Source organism: Ranitomeya imitator, chromosome 3 (assembly GCF_032444005.1).
Source record: "Ranitomeya imitator isolate aRanImi1 chromosome 3, aRanImi1.pri, whole genome shotgun sequence".
Lineage (NCBI taxonomy): Eukaryota > Metazoa > Chordata > Amphibia > Anura > Dendrobatidae > Ranitomeya > Ranitomeya imitator.
In genome coordinates, this window is record NC_091284.1 from 51,690,268 (window position 1) to 51,714,501 (window position 24,234).

Below are 24,234 nucleotides of genomic sequence, written 5' to 3' on the forward strand. Positions count from 1 at the left end.
GGAGACGCCGGGGCTGGAGCATACACCTCACACAGGAGACGCCGGGGCTGGAGCATACACCTCACACAGGAGACGCCGGGGCTGGAGCATACACCTCACACAGGAGACGCCGGGGCTGGAGCATACACCTCACACAGGAGACGCCGGGGCTGGAGCATACACCTCACACAGGAGACGCTGGAGCATACACCTCACACAGGAGATGCTGGGGATGGAACATGCACCTCAGATAGGAAACGTTGAGGCTGGAGCGTGCACCTCACACAGGAGACGCTGGGGCTGGAGCGTGCACCTCAGATAAGAGACGTTGAGTCTGGAGCGTACACCTCACACAGGCAACGCTGGGGCTCGACCGGCAAACAGTAAAACACAGCCATAGTCCTGAGCAATGTGATCCCCAGGAATTTGGGCTGGAGAAAAGGCCAGAGGTTCCCCCACCCCTGGGCTAAAGCTATACTGCTCCTATTATATTTTTCTTTTTTTATATTTTTTTTTCTTTTTTTGCAGATATTGGGGAAATATATGTAAAAATAAATGTCTACTTTTAATTTTTTTTAATATTTTTATTTATTACAATTTTAACATATAATTTTTTTTTAATTTAAGCTTTTGCAGTATTTTATTCATTTATTTCACATACTTTGCCCTCCAAAAGACCTGCGTTATTTTCTATGTAAATTGGTTCTGGTATGTTAACCCCAGTTACAGGAGACCTACTGCCTCCTATCTGCATAGCAGAGCTGACTGGGTCTCCTAGAACCCAGTAGATCCTGCTCCCTCCCTACACCTGGCCATCACATGATCACAGGGTCTGGAGGAGGAAGCACAGTCAGTGGTTCCTCATCTATACACCCATGCGCTGGTTCACCGTTTTGAACACATCGATTTGAAAGTCAAACAGGATAATAAATCGTGTTTATCCCGTGTGTGGAGTCTGGCTGTGTCTGACAGCCGGGTGCTCACCTCCACAGCCGCAGAATCTTCTGCGAGCTGCTTACTAGGCCATGACATTTTAGAACTGCAGTGCAGAGTAAAGTGGGAACATTTATAGATGATGGGTGGTCCAGAAATATTTAAAGGGTTATTGCAATCCCAAACCTTTATGACAGACCCACAAGCCATGAGTGACTGATAGACGCCGCTGTGAATGTAGAGGAGGCTATGAATGAGCAGCCGCCTCTACGTCCGCAGCAGCAGGGATCAGAATTACCCCTTTTCATACATTTGCCCTGTGAAGAACCGCCATTTCCGATCTCTAGCACTTCCCGTCTAAATTAACCGCTGCCACACATCACACATAATAAGTCGTCTATATGGAGTATTTTTCATTTGCATTTTTAGCATTGGGAAAATGGGAGTGAGTAAAATCTAAAAAAGAAAATGAGACAATGATGTGAAATAATATGTGAAGAGCCTGCGCTGTGTTAATTAGTATGGTTATTACGGCACGTTAATGAAAACATGGAATCTAATGACTTGGTAATTAGAGGGGTACTATAAGGTGGGCAGTGCCAGGGAAGGGAAATTGCATATTGTGATTTCTCATTACACAGCCCGTACCCGGCATCTGTCATAATGAGACCTTCGGCAGCCTCGCTTTATAATTAAACTTCCAGGGTGTTTGTGTATTTGTGCTGCTGTGATATTTCCCTCAGTAATTGTCACTTTTCATATTGTTGACATGATTGGGGTCACGGGTTTTTTCTTTTTGTTTCTGGCATGTATTATCACAGACTATCGGCCGTGAGCAGTATATACAAGGTGCCGCCCGCACAGCTCCTGTATTACTGGGGTAATTACTGATGAGATGACTGTATGGATGAGATGGTCACACTGGTGAAACAAAGCAGTGCTCATTCTCGCTTTAGTGAATCATTATTTGGGACACAGCCTTTTGTCTACTTTTATCTGCAGAAACCAGGCCCTTTTCATAATTAACCCCTTTAAGACTGCCGATGCCTGCTTTTACAAAAGGAACAACTAATCCAGAAGCGTCACCATAATTAAGCAGCTCTTCACACTATAGCTCCTGATAGAAAAGCCCCTGCAGCACACACATCTGCATGTTACTGCTCCTGATAGAAAAGCTCCTGCATCACACACATCTGCTGCACGCTACTGCTCCTGATAGAAAAGCTCCTGCATCACACACATCTGCACGCTACTGCTCCTGATAGAAAAGCTCCTGCATCACACACATCTGCTGCACGCTACTGCTCCTGATAGAAAAGCTCCTGCAGCACAGACACATCTGCTGCATGCTACTGCCCCTGATAGAAAAGCTCCTGCAGCACAAACCCATCTGCTGCACACTACTGCCCCTGATAGAAAATCCCCTTCAGCACATACATCTGCATGTTACTGCTCCTGATAGAAAAGCTCCTGCAGCACACACATCTGTTGCACACTACAGCCCCTGATAGAAAAGCTCCTGCAGCATAGGCACATCTGCTGCACACTACAGCCCCTGATAGAAAAGCTCCTGCAGCAAAGACACATCTGCTGCACACTACAGCCCCTGATAGAAAAGCTCCTGCAGCACAGACACATCTGCTGCACGCTACGGCTCCTGATAGAAAAGCTCCTGCAGCACAGACACATCTGCTGCACGCTACTGCTCCTGATAGAAAAGCTCCTGCAGCACAGACACATCTGCTGCACGCTACGGCTCCTGATAGAAAAGCTCCTGCAGCACAGACACATCTGCTGCACGCTACTGCTCCTGATAGAAAAGCTCCTGCAGCACAGACACAGCTGCTGCACGCTACGGCTCCTGATAGAAAAGCTCCTGCAGCACAGACACATCTGCTGCACGCTACTGCTCCTGATAGAAAAGCTCCTGCAGCACAGACACAGCTGCTGCACGCTACGGCTCCTGATAGAAAAGCTCCTGCAGCACAGACACATCTGCTGCACGCTACTGCTCCTGATAGAAAAGCTCCTGCAGCACAGACACATCTGCTGCACGCTACGGCTCCTGATAGAAAAGCTCCTGCAGCACAGACACATCTGCTGCACGCTACTGCTCCTGATAGAAAGGCTCCTGCAGCACAGACACATCTGTTGCACACTAGAGCTCCTGATAGAAAAACTTCTGCAGCAAAATTGTGATCAGTAGAGTACAGCAGATGTCTGTGCTGCAGAAGCTCTTCTATCTGGAGCTGTAGTGTGCAGCTGATGTGTCCGTGCAGCAGGAGCTCTTCTGTCCGGAGCTGTAGTGTGCAGCTGATGTGTCCGTGCAGCAGGAGCTCTTCTGTCCGGAGCTGTAGTGTGCAGCTGATGTGTCCGTGCAGCAGGAGCTCTTATGTCCGAGCTGTTGTGTGCAGCTGATAATAATAATAATAAATTATTATTATTTTATTTATATGGCGCCAACATATTCCGCAGCGCTTTACAAATTATAGAGGGGACTTGTACAGACAATAGACATTACAGCATAACAGAAATCACAGTTCAAAATAGGTACCAAGAGGAATGAGGGCCCTGCTCGCAAGCTTACAAACTATGAGGAAAAGGGGAGACACGAGAGGTGGATGGTAACAATTTACCGTATATATTTGAGCATAAGCTGAGATTTTCAGCCCAAATTTTTGGGCTGAAAGTGCCCCTCTCTGCTTATACTCGAGTCACGGTCGGCGGGTGAAGGGGAGAGGGCGCTGAGGCATACTTACCTGCTCCCGGTGCTCCTGGTGCTCCCCCTGCCCGTCCCACGGTCTTCGGTGCTGCAGCTCTTCCCCTGTTCAGCGGTCACGTGGGACCGCTCATTAAACTTATGAATATGGATTCCACTCCCATAGGGGTGGAGCCGCATATTCATTCCTCTAATGAGCAGTAACGGTGACCGCTGATAGAGGAAGAGGCTGCGGCACCGAAGACCAGCTGTCTGGGAGAAGGAGCGGGACGTCGGGAGCAGGTAAGTGTTACATATTCACCTGTCCACGTTCCACACGCCGGGCGCCGCTCCATCTTCCCGTCCTCTGGCTCTGACTGTGCAGGTCAGAGGGCGCGATGACGCATATAGTGTGCGCGCCGCCCTCTGCCTGAACAGTCAGTGTGGAGAGACGCCGAGACGGGACGCTGAGGAGCTGCAAGCAAGAGAGGTGAGTATGGCATTTTTTTTTTTATTGCAGCAGCCGCAGCATTATATATACCGGTAGCATAGTTTTATATGGCACATCTATGGGGCAATAATGAACGGTGCAGAGCACTATATGGCACATCTATGGGGCAATAATGAATGGTGCAGAGCAATATATGGCAGAGCTTTCTATGGCACATCTATGGGGCAATAATGAACGGTGCAGAGCACTATATGGCACAGTTTTATATGGCACATGTTGTGAATTCTGCTTTTGGGCTCCCTCCGGTGGTTGTAGGTGGTAATGCAGTTGTCCCAGGGCTGCAGTCATGGTCAGGTGTTTCTGCTGATTGCAATTCTGACTGGGGTATTTAGGTTTGCAGGATTCATTAGTCCTTGCCAGTTGTCAATGTTTCTTGGGAAGTGTTGGATCTCTGTCTGCCTTCTCCTGCTTAGCTGCCAATTCAGCAAAGATAAGTGTCTGTGTCTGTTTCTTTTTCTTTGGCACACAAGCTGTGTGCTTGTTTTTTGATTGTATTCCTGCTCTGAGTGTAGGATTCTCTGGAGTTGCAGATATACATTCCACGTCTTTAGTTAGATGGAGGAATTTTTTGTATAATCTGCTGTGGATATTTTTGGAAGGGTTTTAATACTGACCGCATAGTACGCTGTCCTATCCTTTCCTATTTTAGCTAGAGTGGCCTCTTTTGCTAAATCCTGTTTTCTGCCTACGTGTGTCTTTCCTCTCCTACTCACAGTCAATATTCGTGGGGGGCTGCCTATCCTTTGGGGTTATGCTCTGAGGCAAGATAGTATTCCTATTTCCATCTATAGGGGTATTTAGTTCTCCAGCTGTGACGAGGTGTCTAGGGTTTGTTAGGCACACCCCACGGCTACTTCTTGTTGCGGTGTCAGATCAGGATTGCGGTCAGTACAGTTACCACCTACTCCAGTGAAGGTTATTCATGTGGCTCCAAGGTCACCGGATCATAGCAGGCACATCTATGGGGCAATAATGAACAGTATGGAGCATTATATATGGCACAGCTTTATATGGAGCATCTATGGGGCAATAATGAACAATATGGAGCATTATATGTGGCACAGCTTTATATGGAGCATCTATGAGGCAATAATGAACGGTGCAGAGCACTATATGGCACAGTTTTATATGGCACATCTATGGGGCAATAATGAACAGTATGGAGCATTATATATAGCACAGCTTTATATGGAGCATCTATGGGGCAATACTGAACAATATGGAGCATTATATGTGGCACAGCTTTATATGGAGCATCTATGGGGCAATACTGAACAATATGGAACATTATATGTGGCACAGCTTTATACAGAGCATCTATGGGGCAATAATGAACGGTATGCAGCATTATATGTGGCACAGCTTTATATGGAGTATCTTATGGGGCAATAATGAACGGTATGGAGCATCTATTTTTATTTTTGAAATTCACCGCTAGCTGCTGCATTTCCTACCCTAGGCTTATACTCGAGTCAATAAGTTTTCCCAGTTTTTTGTGGCAAAATTAGGGGGGTTGGCTTATACTCGGGTCGGTTTATACTCGAGTATATACGGTAGTTATTCGGACCAGCCATAGTGTAAGGCTCGAGTGTTCATGTAAACCTGCATGAACCAGTTAACTGCCTAAGTGTGTAACAGTACAGACACAGAGGGCTATTAACTGCATAAAGTGAATGAGAACATGATACGAGGAACCTGATTATGTTTTTTTTTGTTTGTTTTTTTATGATAGGCCACACAGTTGATGTGTCTGTGCTGCAGGAGCTCTTCTGTCCGGAGCTGTAGTGTGCAGCTAATAATAATAATTATTATTATTATTTTATTTATATAGCGCCAACATATTCCGCAGCGCTTTACAAATTATAGAGGGGACTTGTACAGACAATAGACATTCCAGCATAACAGAAATCACAGTTCAAAATAGATACCAGGAGGAATGAGGGCCCTGCTCGCAAGCTTACAAACTGAGGAAAAGGGGAGACACGAGAGGTGGATGGTAAAAATTTACCGTATATATTTGAGCATAAGCCGAGATTTTCAGCCCAAATTTTTGGGCTGAAAGTGCCCCTCTCGGCTTATACTCGAGTCACGGTGGGCGGCAGGGTCGGTGGGTGAGGGGGAGAGGGCGCTGAGGCATACGTACCTGCTCCCAGTGCTCCTGGCGCTCCCCCTACCCGTCCCACAGTCTTCGGTGCTGCAGCTCTTCCCCTGTTCAGCGGTCACTTGGGACCGCTCATTAAACTTATGAATATGGATTCCACTCCCATAGGAGTGGAGCCGCATATTCATTCCTCTAATGAGCAGTAACGGTGACCGCTGATAGAGGAAGAGGCTGCGGCACCGAAGACCAGCTGTCCGGGAGAAGGAGCGGGACGTCGGGAGCAGGTAAGTATTACATATTCACCTGTCCACGTTCCACACGCTGGGCGCTGCTCCTTCTTTCTGGCGCCGCTCCATCTTCCCGTCCTCTGGCTCTGACTGTGCAGGTCAGAGGGCGCGATGACGCATATAGTGTGCGCGGCGCCCTCTGCCTGAACAGTCAGTGCGGAGAGACGCCGGGACCGGACGCTGGGAGCTGCAAGCAAGAAAGGTGAGTATGGCATTTTTTTTTTTTTATTGCAGCAGCCGCAGCATTATATATACCGGTAGCACAGTTTTATATGGCACATCTATGGGGCAATAATGAACGGTGCAGAGCACTATATGGCACAGCTATGGGGCAATAATGAACGGTGCAGAGCACTATATGGCACAGCTATGGGGCAATAATGAACGGTGCAGAGCATTATATATGGCACAGCTTTCTATGGCACATATATGGGGCAATAATGAATGGTGCAGAGCACTATATGGCACAGTTTTATATGGCACATCTATGGGGCAATAATGAACAGTATGGAGCATTATATATGGCACAGCTTTATATGGAGCATCTATGGGGCAATAATGAACAATATGGAGCATTACATGTGGCACAGCTTTATATGGAGCATCTATGGGGCAATAATGAACGCTGCAGAGCACTATATGGCAGAGCTTTCTATGGCACATCTATGGGGCAATAATGAATGGTGCAGAGCACTATATGGCAGAGCTTTCTATGGGGCAATAATGAACGGTGCAGAGCACTATATGGTAGAGCTTTCTATGGCACATCTATGGGGCAATAATGAACGGTGCAGAGCACTATATGGCACAGTTTTATATGGCACAGTTTTATATGGCACATCTATGGGGCAATAATGAACAATATGCAGCATTATATGTGGCACAGCTTTATACAGAGCATCTATGGGGCAATAATGAACGGTATGGAGCATCTATTTTTATTTTTGAAATTCACCGGTAGCTGCTGCATTTCCTACCCTAGGCTTATACTCGAGTCAATTAGTTTTCCCAGTTTTTTGTGGCAAAATTAGGGGGTCGGCTTATACTCGGGTCGGCTTATACTTGAGTATATACGGTAGTTATTCGGACCAGCCATAGTATAAGGCTCAGGTGTCCATGTAAAGCTGCATGAACCAGTTAACTGCCTAAGTATGTAACATGCCAAAAGGAGAGCAATTCAGAGCAATGATTTATAAAACAAACTTTAATTGCCATAAATAATACAAAAACATATATCAAAATATTACATTATCTAATGACTAGAGCACAGGATGAATGTCCCAGGAATGCTGGAAAAGCGCCCATCCCCCCACTCCCCCAGATGTAAATACCCTTGTAATGGTATGCATAAGAAAAAGCACCTACACTATCCAACCAAGGTCACCCCAAAGCAGTGGGATTCTATAGTAATGCCATTAAGTATGGTGGTGGAAAAAGGGTGCTAGCACTTACCACTACACAGAGGTAGGGGAAGGGGGGGCGGTCGGGCGATGGTCGCCAACCCACGTTTCGTGGCCACCAGTGCCACTTCCTCAGGGGGATAACCATGTACTGCCTAACAGGACCTTAAAATAGCCCTTGGCCCCGGTCACATGGTACACAGCAGCCAATCACAGTGGCGCCATCGGCACATGTGCACTGTGTCCGGCAAGTCCCAGCAGTGGAACTCAGCGTCAGACCATTTTTTTTTTTTTTTTTGCCCTTGGCGTGCGCACCGCACGCCCAGGGCAAAAAAAAAAAAAAATGTCCGGAGCGCACACACCGAGCCCTAAGACGCCGGTCCACACAGGGACAGGACGAATCACAGCGCAATGCGCACGGCCACTGGTGAGGGAAAATACTAAAAGTGCACAATATAAGTATAAAAGCTACTCCCTACACATCCACTACTCATAGCTACTACCAATACAGGACAATTGGGGACCCATCAAAAATACAGCTCACAATAAAAACCGGTAAATGAACAAATATACAAAGTGGAACTAAACCGTTTTCTATACATCGGCATCACATTATAATGGAAAAAGTGCATCACTTCAGTTTAGCAGTCTTCATAGTAAGAACATTTGTCCCATTCTCTCTGAAGCGGATGTCTTGATGAGTCCACTTTGCCCCGATTTGGATGGTATCCACGCTGGTTACTTGAACGGAGCCAAGGACATATTCAAAAGGCATACCTTAAGGCCTCGGATCAATTATTATCACTAATAATGTAAATAAACCAAAGGTTAAAATCACAAACACAAACATAAAAACAAATGCTAAAACCAAAAGATCCCGAACCATACAGGGGTTAAGGACGCCCAGGGCTGGAAGGGTCATATATTGAAATACAAAAGGAGGCAGAGGATGACACCTTGGCACACACAAATAAGGAATAAATAATGAGTACAAACGGTACCAGGGATTCCCAGCCAGTCTCCCATGCTGGTCCCTGCCTAGCCTAAAGCTGCTTAGCATTCTGATGAGGGCAGGCACATTCTGCTTAGTGTGGCCGTTAAGTACTCATAAGTAGGGAGCAAAGCTCAGAGCCTCATTCAGACCCGCTGGTGACATAGTACCAAGTCTAACTATCCACCTAGTTTCCTTTTGTGCTAGAAGTTTTTTATTGTCCCCACCCCGAATACCCACGTGCAAGGCATCAATACCCCTCACCTTTAATAGATTTGCATTGCACTTATGGTGCCGCAAAAAATGTCGTGGAATGGGTTTCAGGTCTGACGTGTCGGTCACTGTCTTGGCAGCACCAATGTCCCGGACATGCTCACGGACACGGACTCTCAGCTCCCGTGTTGTAAGACCTATGTAAATCATGGGACACGGGCATGTCGCATAGTAGATTATATTAGTTGTGCCGCATGAGATCCGTTCCCTGATGTCAAATTCTCTCGTTCCATCAGTAGAAGTGAAACTGGAGCATCGCAGGACATTGGTGCAGGCAAGACAGTGCCCGCAGGGGAAACACCCCAAAGTGGGGCCCCTCGAACCAAATGGGTTACTCGGACTGGGGACATAGTGGCTACGCACCAGCAGGTCATTCAAATTTTTGCATCTCCTAGAGGTCATCTGAGGGTATGGGCCAAGGGAGGCCACCAGAGAGGGCTCAGCCCCCAGAACTGACCAGTGCTTGGCAAGGATAGAGCGCATCCCATTCCACTCATGATTGTACGTAGAAATAAAGCGAATGGTGCCAGCCCCATCCCTGCCAATCTGCCGGTCACGTGGATGCAGTAGAGTCTCACGTGGGGTCTTTCTGGCGCGATCATAACCATGTTTTATGGATCGCCGGCTATACCCCCGAGCCAAAAATCGGTCCCTGAGATCAGAGGCCTGTGCCTCAAATTTTGACTCAGAGGAACAGATTCGCCGCATCCTCAGGAATTGTCCGATTGGGACGGCCCTAACCGTGGATGGATCATGTGCCGATGAGGCATGCAGCAGTGCGTTAACAGAGGTCGACTTCCTGAAGACTTATTTACTAAGTATGTAACAGTACAGACACAGAGGGCTATTAACTGCATAAAGTGTATGAGAACATGATACAAGGAACCTGATTATGTTTTTTTTTATGATAGGCCATACAGTTGATGTGTCTGTGCTGCAGGAGCTCTTCTGTCTGGAGCTGTAGCGTGCAGGTGATGTGTCTGTGCTGCAGGAGCTCTTCTGTTCGGAGCTGTAGTGTGCAGCTGATGTGTCTGTGCTGCAGGAGCTCTTCTGTCCGGAGCTATAGTATGCAGCTGATGTGTCTGTGCTGCAGGAGCTACTCTGTCCGGAGCTGTAGTGTGCAGCTGATGTGTCTGTGCTGCAGGAGCTCTTCTGTCCGGAGCTATAGTGTGCAGCTGATGTCTGTGCTGCAGGAGCTACTCTGTTCGGAGCTGTAGTGTGCAGCTGATGTGTCTGTGCTGCAGGAGCTAATCTGTCCGGAGCTGTAGTGTGCAGCTGATGTGTCTGTGCTGCAGGAGCTCTTCTGTCCAGAGCTGTAGTGTGCAGCTGATGTGTCTGTGCAGCTGATGTGTCTGTGCTGCAGGAGCTCTTCTGTTCGGAGCTGTAGTGTGCATCTGATGTCTGTGCTGCAGGAGCTCTTCTGTCCGGAGCTGTAGTGTGCAGCTGATGTGTCTGTGCAGCTAATGTCTGTGCTGCAGGAGCTCTTCTGTTCGGAGCTGTAGTGTGCAGCTGATGTGTCTGTGCTGCAGGAGCTCTTCTGTCTGGAGCTGTAGTGTGCAGCTGATGTGTCTGTGCTGCTGGAGCTATTCTGTCCAGAGCTGTAGCGTGCAGCTGATGTGTCTGTTCTGCAGGAACTCTTCTGTCCGGAGCTGTAGTGTGCAGCTGATGTGTCTGTGCTGCAGGAGCTCTTCTGTCTGGTGCTGTAGTGTGCAGCTGATGTGTCTGTGCTACAGGAGCTCTTCTGTCCGGAGCTGTAGTGTGCAGCTGATGTGTCTGTGCTGCAGGAGCTCTTCTGTCCGGGGCTGTAGTGTGTAGCAGATGTGTCTGTTCTGCAGGAGCTCTTCTGTCCGGAGCTGTAGTGTGCAGCTGATGTGTTTGTGCTGCAGGAGCTCTTCTGTCCGGAGCTGTAGTATGCAGCTGATGTGTCTGTGCTGCTGGAGCTATTCTGTCCGGAGCTGTAGCGTACAGCTGATGTGTCTGTTCTGCAGGAGCTCTTCTGTCCGGAGCTGTAGTGTGCAGCTGATGTGTCTGTGCTGCAGGAGCTCTTCTGTCCGGGGCTGTAGTGTGTAGCAGATGTGTCTGTTCTGCAGGAGCTCTTCTGTCCGGAGCTGTAGTGTGCAGCTGATGTGTTTGTGCTGCAGGAGCTCTTCTGTCCGGAGCTGTAGTATGCAGCTGATGTGTCTGTGCTGCTGGAGCTATTCTGTCCGGAGCTGTAGCGTACAGCTGATGTGTCTGTTCTGCAGGAGCTCTTCTGTCCGGAGCTGTAGTGTGCAGCTGATGTGTCTGTTCTGCAGGAGCTCTTCTGTCTGGAGCTGTAGTGTGCAGCTGATGTGTCTGTGCTGCAGGAGCTCTTCTGTCCGGAGCTGTAGTGTGCAGCTGATGTGTCTGTGCTGCAGGAGCTCTTCTGTCCAGAGCTGTAGTGTGCAGCAGATGTGTCTGTTCTGCAGGAGCTCTTCTGTCCGGAGCTGAAGTGAGCAGCTGATGTGTCTGTGCTGCAGGAGCTCTTCTGTCCGGAGCTGTAGTGTGCAGCAGATGTGTCTGTTCTGCAGGAGCTCTTCTGTCCGGATCTGTAGTGTGCAGCTGATGTCTGTGCTGCAGGAGCTCTTCTGTCCTGAGCTGTAGTGAGCAGCTGATGTGTCCGTGCAGCAGGAGCTCTTCTGTCCGGAGCTGTAGTGAGCAGCTGATGTGTCTGTGCTGCAGGAGCTCTTCTGTCCGGAGCTGTAGTGAGCAGCTGATGTGTCTGTGCTGCAGGAGCTATTCTGTCCAGAGCTGTATGTCCAGAGCTGTAGCATGCAGCTGATGTGTCCGTGCTGCAGGAGCTCTTCTGTCCGGAGCTGTAGTGTGCAGCAGATGTGTCTGTGCTGCTGGAGCTATTCTGACACATCAGCATGCTACAGCCCCTGATAGGAGAGCTCCTGCATCACAGACGCATCTTCTGTTGGATAAGAAATAGAAAATCGCTGTTAGCGTAGAAACCAATGTTGCACTCTTCTGTAACTGAATTTAAAGCTCCAGCAGCATGTTGTGCTCTGTGTTCTTTTTTGTCGGAGTCTGGGCCCAGCAACGTTTTTCTTCTGCAAAGCTGGTATTGATTAAACAGAAGCCGTTCAGTGAGGATAGCTGCCGGATAAGGATGTTTCAATACAGAAAGTGATTGATGGCTCCACACGACTCAAAACATGTAGTATCTGGAGGTCTTGTCAGAATTTCATAACTGCAAAGAGCAAGATATTTGTCTTATAAACAAAAAGTAGACTTGCTGTTCTAATGCCATTTATTGGCTAACTGAAATAAGAGATGACATTAATCTACAGGGTTATTAACCCCTTTCTGACATCGGACGTAATAGTATGCCGATATCGGACTCCCTCCCTTTGATGTGGGATCCGGCGCTGAGCCCATATCTTTTCCGGCACATGTCAGCTATTTTGAACAGCTGACATGTGCCTCTAAAGCTGATTTCACATTTGCGGTTGTGTCCGCAGCTTTTGACACATACGTCCACATGCGTCTTGATTTCCTATCTTTAACATTGTAGATGTATGTGCATGCGTTTGCATGTGTTCGCCTGCGTTTGCTTACGCATGTGTTTTTTCGCGGTGTGTGGCTGTGCGCGGCTGACGCACCATGTTAGAATTTTATGGGCGTCAAATTTCCGCTACCATACGCAAGCGGACACGTGCGAAAGGAGTGCGCCAAAACAACGCATTACAGTTTATGGGAATGCATAGGAACATGTGTTCGCTTGCGTTTGCACAAGGGTCTACATACAGAAATCCCATGAGCCATGTCCATTGGGCATGACTTGTTTCAAGGAAATTCTCCTTGAAAAATGTTTTCATAACAAATGCATGCGCATAAACAACGCAAACGCATGCAAAAACGCATGCGACGCCCATCGCGATGGCCAGACCGCAGTGGGGACGTCCCCTGGGTGAGTATAATATAACCTGTTTTTCTTATCTTTCAGGATACATCGGGGGCTTATCTACAGCATTACAGAATGTTGTAGATAAGCCCCTGATGCCGGTGGCCTTAGCTCATATACGATTTTTGGGGTGACAGGTTCCCTTTAAGCATAATAACAGACGCTGATTCTTTACTGTAAGAGCAGTGAGACTATGGAACTCTCTGCCGTATGATGTTGTAATGAGTGATTCATTACTAAAATTTAAGAGGGGACTGGATGCCTTTCTTGAAAAGTATAATGTTACAGGGTATATATACCAGATTCCTTGTTAGGGTGTTGATCCAGGGAACTAATCTGATTGCCGTATGTGGAGTAGGAAAGGAATTTTTTTCCCCAATGTGGAGCTTACTCTTTGCCACATGGTTTTTTTTTTGCCTTCCTCTGGATCAACATGTTAGGGCATGTTAGGTTAGGCTATGGGTTGAACTAGATGGACTTAGTCTTCCTTAATAACTATGTTACTATATACAGTATGTATGTCTGTATGTATATGTAATTTTTTTTTTTTTTCAGAATTTACATTTTAAAAATTTCGAAAAGGATAATGCGCCGATGCAAAAGTTTTGCCACTCTGGTTAGTATCTAGTAGCACCCCATTTTGAAGCTATCATAGGTTGTAAATTCTTCTTGTAGCCAGATAAGTCTTTCAACTCTTGTTTGAGGGATTTTCATCCATTCTTCCTTGGAAAATTCTTCCAGTTCTGTGAGATTCCTGGGTCGTCTTGCAGGTCTAGCTACAGATTTTCAATAATGTTCAGATCAGTGGACTGTGAGGGCCATTGTAAAACCTTCAGCTTGTGTTTTTTGAGGTAGTCTATTGTGTATTTTAATGTGTGTTTATGATCATTATCCATTTGTAAAAGCCATCCTGTTTTGAACTTCATCTTTTTTACCGATGGTGCTATGTTTGCATCAAGAATGTGTTGACATTTCATTGAATCCATTCTCCCCTCTATCCATGAAATGTTCTCTGTGCCATTAACTGCTACATAACCACAAAGCATAATTGCGCCCCCCTGCTTAATGGTTGGGGAGATGTTCTTTTCTTGAAATTCTGTGTCCTTTTATCTCAACACATGCCTATGATCATTGTGGCCAGAGAGTTCTATTTTAACCTAATTAGTCCACACGACTTGTTTCCAAAATGCATCAGGATTGTTTAGATGTTCTTTTGCATACTTGTGAAACCGCCACCCTGGCATTCTGCTCCATCGAGCCCGTGGCCGATGATGATGATATTGGATTATGTCACCAACATATTCTGCAGCACACAAGGGGAGTGAGATCCCTGCTTGAAAGGACCTACAGTCCATATAATAAAGTTTGAATGACACAAAGTCAAAAATTGCTTGTATTGTAAGGTCCAGCCATGTTTTACAAGAAATGAATACCTTCGAGAGGAGAAAAGGGATTTGCAGCTATCCTGGTCCGGCATACAGCTTGTTACACCGTGACAGTCCAATCTTCCTTGGCGAGCGCTCAAATGGGGGCTGCCTCCTGAAATCGCCATATGTCCTGGGCATCATGACAAAGAGGATGTGAGAAGAGATGAATCTAAAGCAGGGGTCCCCAACTCCAGCCCTCAAGGCCCACCAACAGGTCATGTTTTCAGGATTTCCTTAGTATTGCCCAGGTGATAATTGCATTACCTGTGCAAAACAAAGGAAAACCTGAAAACATGATCTGTTGGTGGGCCTTGAGGACTGGAGTTGGGGAACACTGATCTAAAGGACCAGGTTCTGAAGAAAATGGAGGGAGAATCGAGGAGACTTAAAGAGGCGATGAGATTGACCTGCCAAAAAGATGTTTTTTATTTTAATACTGTCGATACATGGAACTAACCAGACTATCTGGGGTAGCGCTTTCCAGAGTTCTGGTGCAGCACAAGAAAAGACTCAGAGCCAGTAGAGTGATTTTCAGATAATGGCGTTTGGATAATAAAATAGATAACTGTCAGAATGGAGAACACAAGTAGGTTGGTAGACTGAGATGTATTGTGGTGCATCACAAATAGGGTTGGTAGATGGAGGACATGTGGGGCAGGGCATCACAAGTATGTTGGTAGACACATGAGGGAAGAGATGTGCGGTGGTGGATCACAAAATAGGTTGATAGACAGAATAGAGAGGAGATGTAGGGTGGTGCATTACAAACAGGGTTGGTAGATAGAGATGTGGGGCGGTGCATCACAAGTGGGTTGGTAGTAAAATGAGGGAGGAGATGTGGGGCGGTGCATCACAAATGTGTTGATAGACTTAGATGAGGGAGGAGATGTGGGGCAGTGCATCACAAGTAGGTTGGTAGAAAATTGAGGAGGGAGATGTGGGGCAGTGCATCACATGTAGGTTGGTAGAAAAATGAGGAGGGAGATGTGGGGCGGTGCATCACAAGTAGGTTGGTAGAAAAATGAGGAGGTAGATGTGGGGCGGTGCATCACAAGTAGGTTGGTAGAAAAATAAGGAGGGAGATGTGGGGTGGTGCATCACAAGTAGGTTGGTAGTAAAATGAGGGAGGAGATGTGGGGCAGTGCATCACAAGTAGGTTGGTAGAAAATTGAGGAGGGAGATGTGGGGTGGTGCATCACAAGTAGGTTGGTAGAAAAATAAGGAGGGAGATGTGGGGTGGTGCATCACAAATGTATTGGTAGAAAAATGAGGGAGGAGAGGTGGTGCGGTGCATCTCTGTGCAGAGCTTTAAGGGTGAGAGTGATAAGTGTATGTTGTATTCCATGGCAGATGGGCAACCAGTGCAGTGACTGGCACAGTGTGGTGTATTCCATGGCAGATGGGCAACCAGTGCAGTGACTGGCACAGTGTGGTGTATTCCATGGCAGATGGGCAACCAGTGCAGTGACTGGCACAGTGTGGGAAAGAAAGTTCTAGTTCCTATAGTGTTGGCAGATTGCCGATGAAGAGGAACATCCCAGAGATCCTGGATGTATTAGTTTGGTATGTATACCAGGAGCAGGTTGAGGGCAGTCAGACCATGCTTTTATGACGTGTTTATATGAAAGGACAGGTGCGCTTTAAATGCGGCAGTCAGGCCCGTATACAGATTACATATACACGGGCTTCCCGTAAAGATAGTTTTGTCTGAACAAGAAAACTTTTAATCCTTCAAGTCTCATGCAGAGAAGTCTGTTTTGTGTCTATGTAATGAAAACAATAAACAGCGTGTTATTAAGAATTGATGAAATCTGCGACGCCAATGCAGAATTATGGGATGAAACGCTATACATTATTAATTAATGGCAGATTTACAAGCATGAGAAAGAACTCGCAACATTGCCAGCCTCGTCTGCCATCCCAACGCTTCTACTTTGAAAATGAGATGAATCTTTTTTTTTTTTCTCGTTGGGGGCGTAGCGGTTTCTGCACGTGAGAAATGATCAAGGTGTTTCATATCATTTACGGTCGGCAGCCTGATTCCCTCCATACAGAAAGTGCCCTTCTGTAAATACACTTCAAACTTCACAGGAGAACTGGAGATTAAAGCCGAAGTCGTCAGTAATTTGGGGTTGTGCGTTCTGATATTATGTTTGATATCTGTAGCCGTACAGTGGTGTTATTAGACAAGAAAGGAGAAAGCCTTTCTCTAAGATCTTTGTCTTCTTGAAGGATGGAGGAGTTGCATGGTTGCGTGTTCTTCATTCTTCTTTTTTTTGTGTGTCAAAGTTTCCTGGAAGATTGTCACAGAGAACAAAAGTAGTACTGGCTTCAATTTTCGGTAAAAGAATATATATAGAATACCATTTGTAGGTGATTGTTGAAGTCTGCTGGTTTCCTCTCCGATTAACCATATACAGTCATGGCCAAAAGTATTGACACCCCTGCAGTTCTGTCAGATAATACTCATTTTCTTCCTGAAAATGATTGCAATCACAAATTCTTTGGTATTATTATCTTCATTTAATTTGTCTTAAATGAAAAAACACAAAAGAGAATGAAGCAAAAAGCAAACCATTGATCATTTCACACAAAACTCCAAAAATGGGCCAGGCAAAAGTATTGGCACCCTCAGCCTAATGCGTGTTGCAAAACCTTTAGCCAAAATAACTACGACCAACCGCTTCCGGTAACCATCAATGAGTTTCTTACAATGCTCTGCTGGAATTTTAGACCATTCTTCTTTGGCAAACTGCTCCAGGTCCCTGATATTTGAAGGGTGCCTTCTCCAAACTGCCATTTTTAGATCTCTCCACAGGTCTTCTATGGGATTCAGGTCTGGACTCACTGCTGGCCACCTTAGAAGTCTCCAGTGCTTTCTCTCAAACCATTTTCTAGTGCTTCTTGAAGTGTGTTTTGAGTCATTGTCCTGCTGGAAGACCCATGACCTCTGAGGGAGACCCAGTTTTCTCACACTGGGCCCTACATTATGCTGCAAAATTTGTTGGCAGTCTTCAGACTTCATAATGCCATACACACGGTCAAGCAGTCCAGTGCCAGAGGCAGCAAAGCAACCCCAAAACATCAGGGAACCTCCACCATGTTTGACTGTAGGGACCGTGTTCTTTTTTTTGAATGCCTCTTTTTTTCTCCTGTAAACTCTGTTGATGCCTTTGCCCAAAAAGCTCTACTTTTGTCTCATCTGACCAGAGAACATTCTTCCAAAACGTTTTAGGCTTTTTCAGGTAAGTTTTGGCAAACTCCAGCCTGGCTTTTTTATGTCTCGGGGTAAGAAGTGGGGTCTTCCTGGGTCTCCTACCATACAGTCTCTTTTCATTCAGACGCCGACGGATAATACGGGTTGACACTGTTGTACCCTCGGACTGCAGGGCAGCTTGAACTTGTTTGGATGTTAGTCGAGGTTCTTTATCCAACATCCGCACAATCTTGCTTTGAAATCTCTTGTCAATTTTTCTTTTCCGTCCACATCTAGGGAGGTTAGGCACAGTGCCATGGGCTTTACACTTCTTGATGACACTGCTCACGGTAGACACAGGAACATTCAGGTCTTTGGCGATGGACTTGTAGCCTTGAGATTGCTCATGCTTCCTCACAATTTGGTTTCTCAAGTCCTCAGACAGTTCTTTGGTCTTCTTTCTTTTCTCCATGCTCAATGTGGTACACACAAGGACACAGGACAGAAGTTGAGTCAACTTTAATCCATGTCAACTGGCTGCAAGTGTGATTTAGTTATTGCCAACACCTGTTAGGTGCCACATGTAAGTTACAGGTGCTGTTAATTACACAAATTAGAGAAGCATCACATGATTTTTCGAACAGTGCCAATACTTTTGTCCACCCCCTTTTTTATGTTTGGTGTGGAATTATATCCAGTTTGGCTTTAGGACATTTCTTTTTGTGTTTTTTCATTTAAGACAAATTAAATGAAGATAATAATAACAAAGAATTTGTGTTTGCAATCATTTTCATTAAGAAAATGAGTATTATCTGACAGAATTGCAGGGGTGTCAATACTTTTGGCCATGACTGTAAGTAAGTATATGTTGCCATTAAGTAATAGTACATCCTACGCCAGGTGCAGGTGTATAGAGTGGACTCGGGAGTACGTCCTACACCAGGTGCAGGTGTATGTAGTGGACTCGGGAGTACGTCCTACACCAGGTGCAGGTATATGTGGTGGACTCGGGAGTACGTCCTACACCAGGTGTGGGTGTATGTAGTGGACTCGGGAGTACGTCCTACGCCAGGTGCAGGTGTATGTAGTGGACTCGGGAGTACGTCCTACGCCAGGTGCAGGTGTATGTACTGGACTCGGGAGTACGTCCTACGCCAGGTGCAGGTGTATGTAGTGGACTCGGGAGTACGTCCTACTCCAGGTGCAGGTGTATGTAGTGGACTCGGGAGTACATCCTACGCCAGGTGCAGGTATATGTAGTGGACTCGGGAGTACGTCCTACGCCAGGTGCGGGTGTATGTAGTGGACTCGGGAGTACGTCCTACACCAGGTGCAGGTGTATGTAGTGGACTCGGGAGTACATCCTACGCCAGGTGCGGGTGTATGTAGTGGACTCGGGAGTACGTCCTACGCCAGGTGCGGGTGTATGTAGTGGACTCGGGAGTACGTCCTACGCCAGGTGCAGGTGTATAGAGTGGACTCGGGAGTACGTCCTACGCCAGGTGCAGGTGTATGTAGTGGACTCGGGAGTACGTCCTACGCCAGGTGCAGGTGTATGTAGTGGACTCGGGAGTGCGTCCTACACCAGGTGCGTGTGTATGTAGTGGACTCGGGAGTACGTCCTACACCAGGTGCAGGTATATGTAGTGGACTCGGGAGTATGTCCTACACCAGGTGCGGGTGTATAGAGTGGACTCGGGAGTACATCCTACGCCAGGTGCAGGTGTATGTAGTGGACTCGGGAGTACGTCCTACACCAGGTGCAGGTATATGTAGTGGACTCGGGAGTACGTCCTACACCAGGTGCGGGTGTATAGAGTGGACTCGGGAGTACATCCTACACCAGGTGCGGGTGTATGTAGTGGACTCGGGAGTACGTCCTACACCAGGTGCGGGTGTATAGAGTGGACTCGGGAGTACGTCCTACACCAGGTGCAGGTATATGTAGTGGACTCGGGAGTACGTCCTACACCAGGTGCGGGTGTATAGAGTGGACTCGGGAGTACATCCTACACCAGGTGCGGGTATATGTAGTGGACTCGGGAGTACGTCCTAGACCAGGTGCGGGTGTATGTAGTGGACTCGGGAGTACGTCCTACGCCAGGTGCAGGTGTATGTACTGGACTCGGGAGTACGTCCTAGACCAGGTGCGGGTGTATGTAGTGGACTCGGGAGTACGTCCTACGCCAGGTGTAGGTATATGTAGTGGACTCGGGAGTACGTCCTAGACCAGGTGCGGGTGTATAGAGTGGACTTGGGAGTACATCCTACGCCAGGTGCGGGTGTATGTACTGGACTCGGGAGTACGTCCTACACCAGGTGCGGGTGTATAGAGCGGACTCGGGAGTACATCCTACGCCAGGTGCGGGTGTATAGAGTGGACTCAGGAGTACGTCCTAGACCAGGTGCGGGTGTATAGAGTGGACTCGGGAGTACATCCTACGCCAGGTGCGGGTGTATAGAGTGGACTCAGGAGTACGTCCTAGACCAGGTGCGGGTGTATGTACTGGACTCGGGAGTACGTCCTAGACCAGGTGCGGGTGTATAGAGTGGACTCGGGAGTACATCCTACGCCAGGTGCGGGTGTATAGAGTGGACTCAGGAGTACGTCCTAGACCAGGTGCGGGTGTATAGAGTGGACTCGGGAGTACGTCCTAGACCAGGTGCGGGTGTATAGAGCGGACTCGGGAGTATGTCCTACGCCAGGTGCGGGTGTATAGAGCGGACTCGGGAGTACATTCTTTTCTCTATCTCTGTTTGAAGTGATTCGTGTGCTTAAATGTTGTGTAAGGCTACATTCACACATCTGTGTGACACAGCCTAATGATGTCAGCTTTTTTCTCGGACAGCACACTGACCCATGGAGTGTCATTGATCCATACTTGCATCAGGTTTAATAATGAATCCATGCCTCCAACACTCAGGGCTGGTCCTATTCTTCTCCATTTGGTAGTTCAGACCATTTGAGCCTATGGGGGTTGGTTAGGTTTGGCTGGAAGGCGGAAGACATCGCATTGACATGACTTCAGTTTTCCATTCATGTTTCGCGTATTATTATATCTGCTGCTCAATAGCATAAAGGAAAACTTCAATCACACATTGGGTCTTGAAAGAACAAAAGAAATAAAATATCATTGGAAACCAAGATCCTTAACTAACTGAGAGCTGACTGAGCCAGACAGCCCTTGGACAGGTAGGGCACGGTTTCAGAAGAAGAAAAAAGAAGTATTGAAATCCTTTATTTTGACATCCTTGACAACCCCTTTAAAATTGGACCTGTCAGTAGTGATCAGTTTTTGCTCTTTTTATTCCCGCTACTTCCCCTAGTATTCCTTTTGTTAAAATACACCAGATAGTTCCAGAGATATGAACCTCTTTAGTGTAAATTTTTTTGGTCTTTAGTAAGGGGACGATGCTCACTGGATAATAATGCAAAGCAGGCAAGACACGCCCCAGAGGATCTATAGCTCCGCCCCTGCGGTACAAAAGTAGCAGTAAATAAAGATGTGGATCTATGGAATGTATGGCAGGTTAAAAAAAAAAAACTGACTACTCAGGGGTGCAGTGGGAATATTAGAAGATCAAAAACTGACCACTTTTGTCTTGATGACAGGTGCTCTTAGAAGAGAACCAGAATGGCAGATCTGTTCAGTATTACACCAATATAGGTTTTGTCCAAGTTATAAATCGCTCAGTTTACTTTTTTTTTTTTTTTTATTATTATAATTATTCCACCATGGTAAGTTCTTGTATCTCTTTGTATTGTGTGCCAGAAGACAAAATTGTGATTGGAAAAAAACCCTCACCCCGATTTGGATATCCTTTTTATTATGTCCTGAATCTTTTTCAGTAACATGTTCTTTCTATTAAATTCCTTGAAATTCACAATCTGCAGAGCTGCACGTCTATCACCGCAAATATTGTGATCTGAAAGCTAAATATGTCCCAGTTTGCCTAGAAGCCATCCTGCCTCCGTCATTCACTAGTATAATATTGACAGGCTTAGTTTGTCAGGCTCCAGATTGTCTTCATGTCTTTAGCACTTTCCTGCCAGTGCGTTCCTGCGTGCCAGCGCTCGGGTTAATCCAGATTTACTGGCAGCGAATGCTCGAATGTTCTCCCATCTAATAACCTGCCTGTGAATGTGTTCTGTGCAGTGATCTCCGGAGCGTTCTGCTATGATGTGGTGCTGGACAGCCGCTTGGATGACTGGAATCCGACAAAGGTGAGCCTTGATTTTTATTTTTTTATTTCTAAATAAGAATTTTCTCCCAGCCTTCACAGCTCATGAGATAGGCTATCTGTGATCACAGCTGCAGTAAAGCGTGCTGGTGCCATCAGCATGACTTAATCTGGGCAATCATCTTATATTGCTTATACTTCTATGAACAGCGTAATGGCAAATAAATAAAGCTTGATGCTAAAATATTAAATGATCTGCTGCGACCATCAGAAGCGATCCGAAATTATATATCCTTTCTGGCTGAGCGCAGTTAAAGAGATAAGGAAGAAAATTAAAATATTAAAACCAAAGAAAAACAAAAGTAGTCCCTTGTGTGGATCAGGAGTTATCGGATTTATCCTCCCCACTACAGTCTTTTCCTCCAGTGCTAGTGCGTGAGAGACAATGGTGATTGTCTCGTATTCTTGGAGCGCACTGCTCCTCTTTCTGCTTGTTAGTGACAGTTCACTCGTGATGATTGACCGTTTAGGTGCCATATTGGCATCACTGGCCCGAACTGTTGACTCTCCCATGCTGCACACAGAAGCGGCATTGGAAGGACACATGGATACTGAAGCTGGTCTGATTCTTTGATCCTGCCACCTTCAGAGCAGCACTTGTAAGCTTTAAAGTAAAGAGCTTGTATGCGCTCCTTGCCTAGATCGGTCACCTCCTGATAGATTGCGGAGGTGACCGATAACCTGGGCAACGAGTACTAAATTATAGAGCGAAGAACATGAGAACGTAAAGGAATTTTAAAAAGAAAAAAAAATTGTAGAGGTGCTTGTTTTTACAAGCAATTTTACAAATTTTGTAAGAGTCGACCCCTTTTTAAAAAAAAAAAACAAACAATCAAACAAACAAACAAAAAACGCACCTGTGTCTGACTGGGAAGGGAAGTAGATCGCTTACAACCCTTCCCAACTTTTCTGTCAGCAGTGAGATGCGCTTTAAGGCCCGCTCCATCCGTTAGTAAGATACACACGCCTTCTCGATCTAAGTGTTTGGCCCCAATAAAGTAAAAAAAAAAAAAGCTTAGACTTGCCTCCATGGCCTGTGCTGTTCTATCTTTTAAAACTTTTTTCTTAGTTTTAAAATAAAGAAATAACATAAGTGATATTTCCACTTCTGTACAAGTCTATCAAAATATTAAATTACTAAAAGGATACAAAGAACCAGGGCTGTGGAGTCTGTGTAAAATGGAGTGATTCAGCCTCCTAAAATCTAATATATAATTGCCTAGAATACTACTTCCTGCAATTTGTGCCAACTTCCGTGGCTTTGTCCGGAGCTAATGTCCGGAGCTAATGTCCGGAGCTAATGTCCGGAGCTAATGTCCGGAGCTAATGTCCGGAGCTAATGTCCGGAGCTAATGTCCGGAGCTAATGTCCGGAGCTAATGTCCGGAGATAAGTGACGTCAACAGTGTCCAGTGTCTGATTGGTTGCCGCCTGCTGCGAGCGACCAATCAGAAACGTGCCGTACTGTGACACACTCCGCCCGCCATTTTGGTGTGATTTTTGAATTTTTACCTCACAGCAAGTTTCTACTGCGTGGAGGCGGGCCCAGTGACGTTGCTCTTCAAGCTCCTGCCGAATTTCGTCAAAAAAATGATAATACCATTTACCAAAATATATATATTTAGTTGTGAAGTGGTTCAGTGACATTTTCACACCAATTTTGAACTTTTGTTTGGTGTTTTCTCCATATACTGCCTATTATTTTTGTTCTTTCTTACTATTATTTATTAATTATGAATATATAGATTAGAGCACCATATAATCTAATGCGGAGCAACTCCCAATAGTCTATACACAATAAAGCAAATGGAGTCAAAGCCTACGCGAAACGCGCGTAGGGGCTGGCGGTTCCGCATCCACACTACGGCAAACATGGGTGAGGTTCAGTCCTTTTAATATTGTACCACCTTGTAACGGCAGCCCCTGTATAGTGGCTACATGCAATTGTAATACCATAGCATTGAGAACTTGAACCTCTGGCCGATACACTTTATGTTTGTGTGGGTGTAGGAACATCTTTACCTGGATCCTTGTACAAATAGTGAGAAATCCTCTTTTTGTATAACTAACTTTTGTATTATTATGCTTAGATTGTTTTATGACGATGTACTTAATAAATGTTATACTTTTGTATTCATGAATGAGCCTCTTTGACTCCATTTGCTTTATTGTGTATATATTATTTATTAATTGTATTATTCTTACATTTGAATAAATAAAGTATATATGGATTCTAGACTCCCGATTCTTTAGAATCGGGCTGCCATCT

The 24,234-nt window shown here is 46.1% G+C and overlaps 1 protein-coding gene across 2 annotated transcripts in view; it reads left to right on the forward strand.

Moving 5' to 3' along the window:
* The window catches only part of MRPL39 (mitochondrial ribosomal protein L39), a 121,694-nt gene that overhangs the window by 32,854 nt on the left and 64,606 nt on the right, over nt 1–24,234 (forward strand). For both annotated transcript variants that reach the window (XR_011319761.1, XM_069760879.1), the window contains exon 5: nt 21,882–21,949. Coding sequence is in view for 1 of the 2 variants with exons in the window: in XM_069760879.1 (XP_069616980.1) it covers nt 21,882–21,949 (68 nt within the window). In the remaining variant the exon portion in view is untranslated. The remainder of the gene's footprint in view (nt 1–21,881; nt 21,950–24,234) is intronic.